The sequence below is a fragment of the Centropristis striata genome, chromosome 20, assembly GCF_030273125.1.
Source record: "Centropristis striata isolate RG_2023a ecotype Rhode Island chromosome 20, C.striata_1.0, whole genome shotgun sequence".
Lineage (NCBI taxonomy): Eukaryota > Metazoa > Chordata > Actinopteri > Perciformes > Serranidae > Centropristis > Centropristis striata.
The window spans coordinates 167,406-181,991 of record NC_081536.1 but is presented as its reverse complement, the minus strand read 5'-3'; the positions used below and the strand labels follow the sequence as shown (position 1 = coordinate 181,991).

Sequence of the window (14,586 nt, the reverse complement as noted above, 5' to 3'; positions counted from 1 at the left end):
AAGTGCTCTACAGATAAAGTCTGAGTGACTGATTGATATTCTCTTGTTGTACAAGATTAATGTCTTATTGTGCGCTGTCGCTCGCTTTAAATAAATAAACTACAAACTACAAAGTGTCTCACTTTAACCCTGTGTGTGTGTGTGTGTGTGTGTGTGTATGTGTGTGTCTCTGTGTGTGTGTGTGTGTGTGTGTGTGTGTGTGTGTGTGTCTCTGTGTGTGTGTCTCTGTGTGTGTCTGTGTGTGTGTGTGTGTGTGTGTCTGTGTGTGTGTGTCTCTGTGTGTGTGTGTGTGTGTGTGTGTGTGTGTGTGTGTATGGTGTGTGTGTGTGTGTGTGTGTGTGTGTGTGTGTGTGTGTGTGTGTGTGTGTGTGTGTGTGTGTGTGAGCAGGGCTCCAGCATGGCCCAGGCAGACAGCAAGGTTCTGGTTCTGGGAGCTCTGGCTGGAGTGGCGGGCCTCAGCCTGGCTGCCGTGTTCTACCAGGGCTACCGGTCCCGACGGAGAGCCTCGTGTCCAGGCTACTACCTGAACCGGACCCAGGACCCGGGAGGCTACTACCTGAACCGGAGCCAGGACCCGGGAGGCTACTACCTGAACCGGACCCAGGACCCGGGAGGCTACTACCTGAACCGGAGCCAGGACCCGGGGGCCGGGCTGATGCTGCTGGACGGGCCGGGGGGGCCGGGGGGCCAGCTGGTGCTGCAGCGCCTGGAGGCCCTGATCCAGTGTGTGTCGGAGCTGAAGGAGGAGATGAAGTCTCTGAAGAACGCTCTGCCCTCGCTGCCGGACCGGGTCCGGGAGGAGCTGGCGGGACGCGAGGAGGCGCGCCGGGCCAGCCCGCCGCACAGGGCCACGCCCACCCGCAGGAAACGGGCCGCAGGGGCCGCGGCGGCAGCCCGGGCCGGGGGACGCAGCTCCGAGGAGGCCGAGAGCGAGGGAGGGTGAGTCCTTCAGCAGCTGCTGGGTTTAATCCTCCAGGTTTATTATTACTCATTACTCTGCTCTACACACACATCTCTCTACTGCAGGGGGCTCAAACTGGCGGCCCGCGGGCCAATTGTGGCCCTCGTGATGATATTTTGTGGCCCCCACCTTGATATGAAAGTTTAATGTGAGTTTTATATGAATGGCACTTTACCGTGTTGTGTGGAAGGTCTTTAATTAGTAAGAAAGACACAAAATGACACAAAATGACCAAAAAAAGACACAAAATGACAAAAAAAGACACAAAATTACCAAAAAAGACACAAAACGACCAAAAAAAGACACAAAATGACAAAAAAAACACAAAATAACTAAAAAATACACAAAATGACCAAAACTGTTATGCTAAACATACAAGACACAAATAAAATCGAGTCCCACTAGAATAAAAACCAGAGTTGGTGACAGGATCACAATCACAAGATCAGAAGGCATTGAAACATTTTTAAGTGGTGTATACAGGAAGGATGAAAAGGATTCAGAAATGGACAAAATAGCCCCAAACTCCATAGAGTTAATTAAAACAAAGAGGATCCAATCATTGTGGTGTTTTATAGAATATTACAGCAGGACGTTTCTATAACTAATCAATAGATCAGCTGTGATCAGGAACAGGAAGTGACTGAGGGAGGTGGAGATGATTATAAAGTGTGATGACTGAAGTGAAGCTGAGCATCAGCTGGTTTGATCCCATTGATCTCATTGATCCCATTGATCCCATATTATCTGGTGTTCATTGATCTCATATTATCTGGTGTTCATTGATCTCATATTATCTGGTGTTCATGTGTAGATGTGATGTTGCTTTAAATTGTCGTGGCAATTCTGGTCAATTGCACTAAGTTAGTGGGTGAGCTGGCCAAGAACAAAGCACTCAATACTCTGTTCAGCAAGTTTTATTAGCACATTCGTGTTCCATACACCGCACAATCCCGAATGGCTCTTTTACAGAACAACAAAGTCCCGTACACCGCTCGACTTATGACTGTTGTATTTCCCAACATTGATTCTTCAGTAAGACTCAATGTGGCCCTATCTTCCTGCCCTATGCACCACATCAGGACAGAGCCCACTGGTCAACACGTTCCCCTCTCTCATGGTGTTATCAGAGCTAAGTTCACAGAGTCAGTTCCCACAATGCCTTGTGTCTTGAATATCAAGTAGGTCGCCGCCTACCTCATGTCCCACCATGCAGGAAACACCAAATTTCCTTCACAAAATGTAGAATCATCATCATCATCAGTACATGTTTCGTCCAGCAGACTCCACTGTTGACAGGATTTCTGCTCATTGAAGATCAGACTAACAGCTGATTCTCATCAACAGCTCAGCTCATACAGACATCCAGGAGCTTTCACCCTTTATAACATTTACAGTCTAAAGTCACTGTTTATATGAATTTATAATCTATTTAAACATTTTAAGGTATTTTCTGACATTTATAGAGACACTGAGCAAAATTCATGACCGTAACACATTTTTAAATAGAAATAAAAACGACGACGAAAGTTTTTTCTTTCTTTTTTTTCTTTGGCGAGCACTTAAACATGCTCAAGGGTAGCTGGTGTCACTTTTTTTTAATTTTTATTAAAATATACATATTTTAATGGAAACGATTCCATCATTACAGTAACATTTAACCATGTTTTCTCATCAAATTTCATTCAGATTTTGTTCTTTATATGCTCTTTATATTGTTAAAAACCATTATTTTTGATTATATTCTGTTAAATTATACTTATAATTTAAATATTTTTAAACAAATGTATATTTATTTTTATAAAGTTTATTAAATATTTATTGTATATAAGTGTGGGGAAACCATGACATTTTTATCTGGACGCATTATGGTAATGAATTTGTGAATCAAAAATATGTTTAAAAATATAGAAAATATTATTTTAACAAAACAATGAATTGTGCCTCATTATGGCGATATTGTTCATTCATATAAAAGTGAAATGTATTTAGTTTAATAAAGTATGTCCTTATTATCTTCAGACATATACAAAAAATATATGCAATAACATTAATATACTAAAATCAGAATTGTATTAGCTTCAGTCATAACTTGTCATCAGACTCTTACATTTCTTAATATCGTCTCCCTGTTAAAATAATCACTAACTCATTTTTTCAAGTTTTGCAGGAAACACAAAAAACTTCACCAAAAGTGAAACATATGACATTTATTGATCATTTCACTCCAAAAGGATGTAACAAAGGATGGCTATTGGCATAGTAATAACACTGTGTGAAAATTATGTAACTTAAATAAATAAATGACTGACATGAGCGTGTCATAAACATGCCATGGGATGTGTCATGACCATTAATGACACTTTGCAGTAACATTAATGCTCATGATACTTGTCATGTCATGTTTCTGACAGGCTTGTGTCACTCTTATGTAGACACCTTCAAAATAAAGTGTTACCATATCTTGCTTAAGTCACAACCGCATGTTCAAAAAATTGCCTAAGTCACATTTTATTGAGTCACACACTTGACATAGGTCATTATCTTATAGAGGTAAAAATCTGATCAGCTGAGGATGGAGGAGATTTTACCATAGGTGGCTATGAGGAGGTGATTTATACAAAAAACAAAACAATTTGGACACACACATATATATATATATATATATATATATATATGTATGTATATATATATATATATGTATATATATATTACATTACATTACATGTCATTTAGCAGACGCTTTTGTCCAAAGCGACTTACAATAAGTGCATTCAACCTGATGGTACTAGACATAGACCATAGGAATCAAGTAAGTACATAACTTTAAGAGCATTGAAAAATTCATTGATAAAGTCATTGCTAAAGGAGTGCTATATGTTAAAGAAGAAAAGAAGAAGAAGAAGAAGAGCAATTTTTTTTTTTTTTTAAATATATATATGTGTTAGGTGACCATGACTTAACCGAGGTATTGTTGGAAGAGTTAGGTCTTCAGCCTGGAGGAAGATGTCCAGGCTGTCTGAGGTCCTGATGTCGGTGGGGAGCTCGTCCCACCATTTGGGAGCCAAGACAGAGAAAAGTCTGGAGGAGGTTTTGAGGCGAGTTGACCCACGCAGGGTGGGAGTCGCCAGCTGTTTGGCTGATGCAGAGCGGAGAGGACGGGCAGGGGTGTAGAGTTTGACAAGGTCCTGGATGTAAGTAGGACCTGAACCGTTAGCAGCAGAGTACGCCAGAGCTAGAGTCTTGAAGCGTATCAGCCACTGGTAGCCAGGGAGCGGAGGAGAGGTGTTGGTGTGAAAATTTGGGAAGATTGAAGACCAATCGAGCAGCTGCATTCTGGATGAGTTGTAGAGGTCGGATGGCTTTGGCAGGCAGACCTGCCATGAGGGAGTTGCAGTAGTCCAGGCGTGAGATGACCAGTGCCTGGACCAGGACCTGAGCTGCCTTCTGGGTGAGAAACGGGCGGATTCTCCTGATGTTATGCAGCAAGAATCTGCAAGATCTGGTGGTAGCGGTGATGTTTGTTGAGAGGGACAGTTGGTTGTCAAGAGTCACGCCAAGGTTTTTGGCGGTTTCTGTGGAGACAACCACTGTGTCCTGGACAGTGATGTGGAGGTCAGAGGTCAGAGCCCTTCCCTGGGAGGTAAAGTAGCTCAGTCTTTCCCAGGTTGAGTTTGAGGTGGTGCGAGGACATCCACTGGGAGATGTCGGCCAGACATGCAGAGATACGTGCTGCTGCCTGTGTTTCAGACTGGGGAAATGAGAAGATTAGCTGGGTGTCGTCGGCATAGCTATGATAGGAGAAGCCATGCGAGTGGATGAGGGAGCCAAGGGAGTTGGTGTATATCGAGAACAGGAGCGGACCAAGGACCGAGCCTTGAGGGACCCCTGTGGTGAGTAGACAGGGTTCTGACACAGAACCCCTCCAAGTTACACGGAAGGTGTGGTATATATATACACACGGTACATATATACACACATATATATGTGTGTATATATGTATTTTTTAATATTGGTGACAAACTGTCTCTTTAAATTAGTCATATAATAAATTACTTTTTCTCGTGATAAACATAAACAGAAAGAATAAAGAAACAGCCCTAGACCAGCCCCTGAGTGGAATGTGATTCTTCGAGGACACAGACAGTAAAAACAAAAAGCCATTTGATTCTCCAGGCTGCTCTGGATGTTCAGTTGGCCCTCTTCATGTTGTTGTAGTTGTAAAAATGTGCTCCAAGGCAGCTGATTAATCATTGGTAGGAGTTGTTGGGAGGAGGCGTACCGCTCGGATCTGACACTCGCTGCACACCTCAACACTGTGTGGTGAAGATGTAAAAGCAGCTGGTTTGGTTTGATTTCTTCTTTGCGCTTCATTCACTTCTTACAAAAAGGTCAATCCAGGTTAAATAATCCAGCGATGGATAAAATGTTCTTGGGCTCGCGTGTTAAAAAAATATATTCAGTAATTTCCAAGAAAGCATTCTGTCTGCCTGACTGCTAAAACATTAAAGCCTTGGCTTAGTCATCGTCATTCTAACTGTTGATATTTGCTTTGATGGGATGAGATTTAAAATGATAGTCCATTGAAAAAGAACCATCTGTTGTTGATGTTGTGTGAGCTGGCAGCAGTTCAAGGCTCCTGGCTGGAGGATGATGATGACTGGGCCTGCTCTGCTCTCTGCAGCTCCTCAGGCCAACACACCAACACACAGACACTATCATCTAACAGAGTCAGCAGAGTTCAACCAGGAAACCAACAAGTTCTTCATTCAAATACTGGTCAGTAGATGAGTTGTTAACAGTTCGCCCCCCAAAATCAAAAATACACACTTTGGGAAAAGCTGCAGCACTTCGGTTGGGTATTGGGTCACCAAAGTGTGAAATTTTGCAGAATTCTGGACAATTATTATTATCATATCTGTGTACAAAAAGTTGGAAAAGGCAAGGTTATTATAGTTAATGAAATCTAACGAAGTAACGAAGCTAGAACTGAAAAAACATTTTCGTTAACTGAAATAAAAATAAAAAACAAGAACTAACCGAAACTGTATGAACTGTATGAAACTAAAATATATAACATAACAACAAATATAAATATGTTTTAGACTTGGACAGACTTTATTGTCATTCAGTTATACATAAAAATATGCACATTGAACTAAATTATGTTGTGTTGGCTCACAGTGATTGTACTCTGGCATGTCATAGATAAAGTAAATTTTTTTTGGTAATTTTGTGTCTAAATAATAACTAATAAGTCTTTTTTTTATTATTTTGTGTCTTTTTTGGTCCTGTTGATCCTGCCTCTAACGGCCCCAAGGTAATTTGAGTTTGAGACCCCTGATCTAGAGAGAAGAATCAGATAGTATTTATTGTCATTGTACAGGGTAGTACAACGTAATTAGCCATCAACCGTCCAAAAAGTATAAAAAACACACAAACAATGTGACAGAGAACAGGACGGGAAGACAGAGATAAAGAGAAAGAAATACAGCACAACGTAAAGGAGGAAAAAACAATGACAAAAACCTCAGCAACACAAGCATAATTCACTTTTGTGGAAAGATTTTGGATGTAACTGTCCCTTTAAGAGTCGACCAGGTTCATGCGTCCATAAACCAACATTAAACCGACATGAAAAGCAAAGATATTGGCCTAAAACTAATGTAGGTCACTGAGAGAGAGCCAGCTCATGTACAGGTAACAACAGCGTATCACATGAGTCTTCTCTCCCGATGGGTAAACATCTCAGATCGCCCTGTCTCGACTAATGTTACAGTCTGCCTCCTGATTGGCTGAGAGCAGCAGGTGGAGGTGTGCGGCTGCCCTCTAGCAGATGTGGTTCACAGGTTTTGAGTGACAAGTCGTCGGCCGCATCAAATGCTGTTAATTACAGCCAGAGTTATTATGCTTTAAAGAAATCACATCACGCACACACCTCCCATAATTAAAGAGCCTTCCTGCCGCTCTGTGATTTGTTTGGGCGGAGGGAGTGGAGCTGAAGGAGCAGAGGAGATCCAGCTCCTCAGGGAGTAACAGCGTTTCCCCCAGAGGAGCCAGCTACTCCTCTAATCCTCTCAGCCAGTTAAAGGCCTTCATGTCTCTGCTGCTGGCTGGAAGTGTTACCATATCCCCATAAGAGCTATAATGCTAAGGATTGAGTAATAGTTATTGCATGTTTGCTGAAATCTAAAGCCTTCAGAATACATATAAGATTAGACAGATTAGTGCTTTATTGCTTGGTGCACTGTGGGAGTTTGCAAACATTTTGCTGCCTGAAAATCTGCAGAATGTCAGTTTTAATAACAATCGGCAACTGGTTTTTATAAATTAGAGCACATGTATGTTCAGTTGCACAGTTTGCTGAACTTTCTAAACTGTAAATAGCTGTTTTAGTGAGGCAGAAGGTTTCCAACAGGGGGCATTGTGCAAGAATGAGCAGGGCCTGGACCAGATCCTGGAACAGATCCTGGAACAGATCCTGGAACAGATCCTGCAGCTCTGCAGACTGTGATAGATGCTCATCATGAATAGGCAGCGGCTTGTGTTCATACCCTCCAGGAGCTGCTTTTGTAAGCTTAATGGTTTTCCAACATTTGTGTTTGTGAAATGTTTCCTCTACTTCTATCATACTCATTTAAAATAATATAAAAATATTATCTTTGTAAATGAAATTCGTCCTGTATGTTTGCAGAGACATTTCAAGTGTGACCAGTGTTTCCAACCTGTCTGATAAGAGCGTTCAGCTGCAGCTGCAGTCTGTGTTGATGCATGCTCCCTCTGCAGAAATGTTCACAACAATCAGAGTGACATAATGTCAGAATTATACAGCAGGGTAGTGTCGATCAAATCGGGGAACATGCAGACGCAGACGCTGAAGAGGTTGAAGGTTCCAGCTGTTTATTCCGTTCACTCCTCATGTGTCACAATGGCTTCCTGAGCTAGCTCTGCAGGTAAGGAGAGCCATCAATCAGCCTGTCGCCGTGCCAAGCTGTCAAAGGCCTCATTTCAAAGTGTCTTGTAGGAACTTGTAATTCGTTGAACAGTTCCCACTCAGTTTATTCACAGCACGTCGCTGTAGCTCAAGGACATTAGCGCTTCTCTTTTCCTCGTCCAAAAAAATAGCATTTATGACATTAGATAGTTGTTGATTTAAGCAGAAGTTTGTTTGGTGACGGGCAAGCCTGATCACCTCTCACAGAAATGTTTAGAAAGAGAAAAGGAGCTCATTGTCTGCTTTGTGATTAAAAGCTTTAGAGCAACTTCCCTGTGACATCACGGTACGTGCCGCTCCGCAGACGTTCACATCTGGATCCTCAGATTCATCCTCAATAAAAGGCTTTCACACAAACAAACACATGGATTCAGTTGTGACAATGTATAGCGTGCAGACAGCAGACAGGCTGAGCTGGGATGTCCTCAGCCAGCCTGGTCGCCCTGACCTCTGACCTCTGACCTCTGACCTCTACCTGTCTCTGACCTCTAACTGTCTCTGACCTCGCTGCCGAAGGTTGCTTATTGCATTGCTGCTGCTCTGGGTTTCTTCTTCTTTTTTCCCTGTTTAAAGGGGTTTTGAGGAGTTTTTCCCTGTTTAAAGGGTTTTTGAGGAGTTTTTCCCTGTTAAAAGGGTTTTTGAGGAGTTTTGGCCCATGTGAGGGTGAAGGATGAGGATGTCCTGTCGTTCAGTCTGTGGAGCACTTTGAGGCAAATCTGTGATGTGTGATTTTGGGCTGTATAGATAAAATTGACTTGACTGTTACACATCACTACCGTGTCCTCACACTTTGTTCGGCAATGCTGGATTGAAATGTGAATTCGCAGACTGGGGACGCCAATATGATGCTGTTGGGGAATCAGGATGGATGTCCCTGAGGCGGAGCTCGTTGCCGCACTTTTGCGGAAATGTAGTATGGAAAGGGCTTTTAGGTTTACCTTGGACTGAGAAAATGGGATGAACATTTTTCACTATTTCTGACATTTTATAGACTGGAGTTTGGTCAGTTTCCAGTTATTCTTGTCTGGTCCTGTGCACGAGCTTAAACCAGTTTGAAGATGCAAACGGACCACGTCTTTGTTTACAAGATGAGAAATCGCAGTTAGTCTGAAGAAAGCTCGACTCACACGGCGGCTGTGGCTCAGTTGGTAGAGCGGGTTGCCCCCCGATCGGAGGGTTGCTGGTTCGATCCCTGACCATGGCAGCTACATGTCCAAGTATCCTCGAGCAAGATACTGAACCCCAGATTGCTGCTGTGATAATGAATTCCCAATGGTGGCAGGTGGCACCGTTTAGGGCCTCCTCTGCCACCAGGATGAATGTGTGGGTGAATTGGTGGATGAATACAGTCTCTGAGCTATATAAGTGCAGGTTCATTTACCATTTACCATTTAAACTTGATATTCTTACAATGACTTAGTGCTGTGTACACTTTAGTGCTGAAAAAAGTGTTTAAAGTGAAAATTGAATCAAATCTTGAACCACGGCGTCCCTACTTTCTAATATTTATTTTCTGTTTCTTACTCGTTTCCCGAGTTTCGTTTCTCTGAACGCGTTGTCATCCCGTCCCATCAGATTTATCGCCCGTCACATGCCGTTTGTAAACAGTTTGTAGAACCCTTAGTTTCTTCCTCTTGCTATTTTAGGAACATCGTGTTACAACATCCAGAGGGAAATGCTATTTACGGTCTCCGGGTAGAATTCAAACTATTGCAATGGCATAAACATGCAACATTCATTACTGCATTCATTTTTGACATGACGTGTCATCATGTGCCTGTAACAAATGAACGACCTGAATAACTGGTTATTTTTTCACTCACATGTGTTTCCGCGTGCATTAATTACCACAACAGACGGTTAGAGTTAGAGCGAGCTGCTGCAGCTGCATCAGGAGGAAGTTAGTTAACTTCTAAAGAGTCTCTGCCCAGAGAGAATACAGCACTGGACTCCCTCCAGTCAGCCAGTCAGCCAGCCAGTCAGCCAGCCAGTCAGTCAGTCAGTCAGTCAGTCAGTCAGTCATCCAGTCAGTCAGTCAGCCAGTCAGCCAGTCAGTCAGCCAGTCAGTCAGTCAGTCAGTCAGCCAGCCAGCCAGCCAGCTAGCCAGCCATTGTTGCAGCAGGCTCTCATTGGTCCTGTCTCCAGGGCGACAGGCTGAATCAGCTGGTCCTGCGTGTTCCAGGGCCTGGTGATGTTGGGATGGTAACTGCCGTTTGTTTTGAACGGTGTAACCGTGGAGACCACCATTGCTAAGCTCTATTGAGAGATCCCTTCATTGCCCCTTGAGGTCTGAATGGCTGATCTCCTCCACACGGACACACTTTACTGCAGAGCGCTACGAGGTGGAGCACAGCTTGGCAGACGTATTGTCCTGTTTCTCTGAATACAAAGTGGAAGATAAAACCAAATGTTGCAGTTGGCAGAGTTTTATACAAGCAAAACATTCATTGATTCTGGCACAAGATCACAAGATTAACCACAACACTATCAGTTCTTTACACAATATGATATTTGTTATCACAAAGTCTGATGATTCAGTTTGAGCCTTTATTGGGCGAAGATTTATATTTGGTAACTTCAGTGGATATCAATGGGTCCCCATGTCTCTCTGTTTGGTGGTAGAACCTCATGGATTTATTCCAGATAATCAGCAAAGATCAGGCTACGTCACAGACACCATGACATCTGACCAATCAGGATGATAATAATATAATAATATTAACTTTATTGACCTGGACCTCCAATGTAAAAATGAAAAATTTAGAAAAAAAATCTGCAAGAAACATTCGTACAAACAGAGTTAATCTTCAATGACTTGTACCAGGAGAACCTGACGGCATATTAGGGCCAAGTATGAAGGGGGAATATTAAGAGAAAAAAGTTGCAAATTTACTAGATTAAAGTGGCAAATCTACAAGAAAAAAAGTTGCAGATTAAAGAGATTTAAAGTGGCAAATCTGCGCAGAAAAAGTCACAGATTTACGAGAAAATGGCGGGAAAAAAACAACTTTTTTTCTCGCAGATTCACCACTTTAAATCTCATAAATCTGCGCATTTGTTTCTCGTAGATTTGCCACTTTAATCTCGTAAACTTTTTTCTCTAAATATTACCCCCCTCCCCCGGGTCCGCTTGTTTTTTTCCACATTCCACAGTCTGTGTGTAATATCCTCCAATATTCTCTAGGGTTGAAATTTGGAATTTGCAAGTATTTCACTGAGTGTCCTATTAAGGGTTAATGATATGAGATGATGTCATACGCCCATTTAACAAAATTAGTCACTAAAATACGATTTCACTATTTTATTAATTAGCTCTTCCAGATATTTGAATGAAAAACAATCTGTTGTTTTCAATGTAAGAAATGAATAGGAAGTGGGAATTTCAAAATAAAGTAGATGGCATGTATTGATATTTTGACTTTGTATTGATAATGTTGGATTGTTGGTCATTAAATAGATACATTGATCCAGATTTATCTATTGTTACACTGACTTGGTATGTTGAGTTTTGCTTATAATTCTGGGATTGTTTTACCTCTAATATGTTGAAATGGTTCATCTCTAAGAAGCCTTATGAAGGATTTTGCCCATTGTGTGCCGTATCGCTCACAATAATACGGGTTTATTTTTTTAAATGGTTAAAAAAAAAATGCATATGGCAATAATGCCAAGATTCCTACTTCTTGATGTTGTGACATCAAACTGTTGCATTCAAAACTTATTGAAGTTAAAGTACAAAAGTACCAGCAACAAAATGTACTAAAAGTAACAAAAGAAAAAGTACTCGTCATGCAGAATGGACTCACTCAGATTGTTAAATAAATAAATAAGATAAATTCTTGTTGGGTTATTTTGATGCATTTGCAGCATTTTACCGTTATTTTAACTTCTTAATATACTTTATGTGATTTAAATTATAAAAATGTGTAATCATGTCTGTAATCTCGCACCCAACAAATACCCCATTACAAAAAAACACTAAACACTAAAACTAATAAAAACTAAACTAAAACTAAGCATTTTCCCAAAAAATAAAAACTTATTAAAACTAGCAAACTCACTCTAAAAACGAACTGAATTTGAAAACAAAAATTGACAACGAAATTAAAACTAATGAAAAATTCAAAACTCTTATAACCTAGTCACAAACCACAAAGCCACAAGTTTTCTGTTGTTTTTTGCTCATAAGAAGACATTTTTTCTGCCATAACAAACTAGAAGCTCCTGCTGGTAAATGATCTACTTAGTCAGTGTTGAAATGCTAATAACAATATTTAGACTTGTTCTTTCAGAGCGGTGCGCTACTAGTAACACTGCAGGGACAATCATGTCTCCTGCACAAACAGATATACATTACATAAACACACACAGTCATACAAATAGATCCTTAGCTTCTTTTTCTTTCAACTCCAGTGATTCATGAGCCGTGATGGCGTGACAGGAATGCGCTGATCACTCAGTACTCTGCAGCTCACTGAGTCAATAACTGCAGGGAGGAGGGAAGGACTGCTGAATGAATAAAAGGACAAAAGGATGAATGAATTATGGAATGAATGAATGACACAAGTCCAGTAATGTGACTATATTGCTGCAGTTAAAAGCTGCGAGGCGGCTCTCTGTAATATGGTGCGGCCAGACAAAAAGACGACCACAACAGTCAGAGTAAACACAGAAGCACACACACATTCAGATGTTTCTAAGCCAGGGTGTGTTGGCCAATCAATGGCTTGAGCCCTGCCTGCGGTGAGGGTTTACTCTGGGGTTAGTGCACAGAAGGGGATTGGCTCTCGGCTCTCTTTGGCTTTGGATCTCAAAATGACGGTATAAACACTGATGGAGATTAAAATAAAGATACTGTAAAGTCTGGTTTCTTTTACAGTAACATTGATTCACCGTTTTCTGCTAAGCTGCTGGATGTGCATGAAGTACAACCAGAGTTCTTACTTTATATACCGAAGGGCTTCAAATATTTAAACTCAAATTACCTGGGGCACGCTGGAGGCAGTATCACAATGACCAGAAAAAAACTGCATTACTTAAAGAAACAAAATGACCAAAAAAAGACACAAAATGACAGAAAAAAACTGCATTACTTAAAGAAACAAATTGACCAAAAAAAGACACAGAATTACAAAAAAAACCCACAAAATTATTTTTAAAAAAAACAACACAAAATTATTTTTTTAAAATACACAAAATTACCAAAGAAAGTAATTAAAGGGACCTTCCACACACAACACGGTAAAGTGCCATTCATATAAAACTCACATTAAACTTTCATATCAAGGTGGGGGCCACAAAATATCGTCACAAGGGCCTCAATTGGCCCGCGGGCCGCCAGTTTGAGGCCCCTGATTTAAATGATTGGCCAATGCCTCCTTCAAACTGGTCTTGGCGATCTTGAACTATTTAGTTTATTTTATCTTTTTTGAACAAAGGGAGAATGTGTTATTTTATAAAGAAGATAACACAATATTTTATTTACAAATAATAAAAGAGTAGCGGTGAGTCCACTTCTGACTGTGTTTGCTGCAGGTGTCGAGCTGGCAGTTAATTCTCTCCAGGACCCTGAACAGACAGCCGCTCACTTTAAACCATTGACTTCTGTTTTTGGCCTCTTGGGGGTTTTGGTTACGGTTGTTTATTTACCCGCCCAGAAGACACAGAGCGGCATTGTACTCACTCTCCTTTTAGCTCTGTTTTCACCAGCAGGTTGCTAAGTTTGTCTCTGTGGTTTTGTGCTGGACATGCAGTAAGGCAGTATTGTTTGGGGCTTAAAACCAAAAGAATTAATAAATAAGGTGAATTGCTCTTCAGAGCTCAGGGGAAGTGCAGAGGTTCATGAAGTCATGTTATTCATTGTTTTATAGAAAACTATTGGATATAGCCGCTTTAACTCTATGGAGTCTTGAGCTATTTAGTCCATTTTTTAATCCTTATCATCCTGCCTGTATACACCACTAAAACATGTTTAAATGCCATGTTGGTATATATTTTTTCAGCACAACCTCACCTATATGACCTGATAATAATTGTTTTTTATTCTGACTTACTGGATCAACATTTAGAACCAAAGGAACAAAGAAAAACCAACAAAAATGTGATCTTGTGATTGTGTGATCCTGTCATCCAACTCTGGTCTTTATTCTAGTGGGACTCTATTTTATTTGTTTTTTGTGTGTTTAACATAACAATTTTGGTAATTTTGTGTCTTTTTTTGGGTCATTTTGTGTCTTTTTTTGGTCATTTTGTGTCCTTTTCAGTCCTTTAGTCCAACATAAAATGTGATTTTGAATCTTTTTTTCACTTTTTAAACACTATCATGCTCAAATAATTTTAAATGTTGCAAATGTGACCAAAGGTGTCAAATCTACCATATAAGAGGGTTCCATCCAGTTCTATCATTTGATACTAAATCTATTTGAGCTTGTCTCCAGTTTTACTTGGTATATCATCATCAAACTGAAACTGGCCTCATGGAGTTTACAGCCAGAACTTTAGAGGTAAATGTACAGTAGGGCTCCACGCTGCTTTGTTTTCTAGTCTGGAGGTGATGAAGAAGGATTATTTGGAGCTTTTGGAGACTCCAGAAGGTTAAAGCTGCTTAGTTCATTTACATTAGAATGCACAT

At 40.8% G+C, this 14,586-nt stretch overlaps 1 protein-coding gene across 1 annotated transcript in view; it reads left to right on the top strand.

Annotated features, from left to right (window-relative positions):
• The first annotated feature begins 397 nt into the window (after positions 1-397).
• LOC131993441 (regulator of microtubule dynamics protein 2) overlaps positions 398-14,586 on the top strand; it is a 50,252-nt gene continuing 36,063 nt past the window's right edge. Inside the window, 2 exon segments of the mRNA XM_059359352.1 lie at positions 398-515; positions 615-939. Coding sequence (XP_059215335.1) covers positions 398-515; positions 615-939 — 443 coding nt within the window.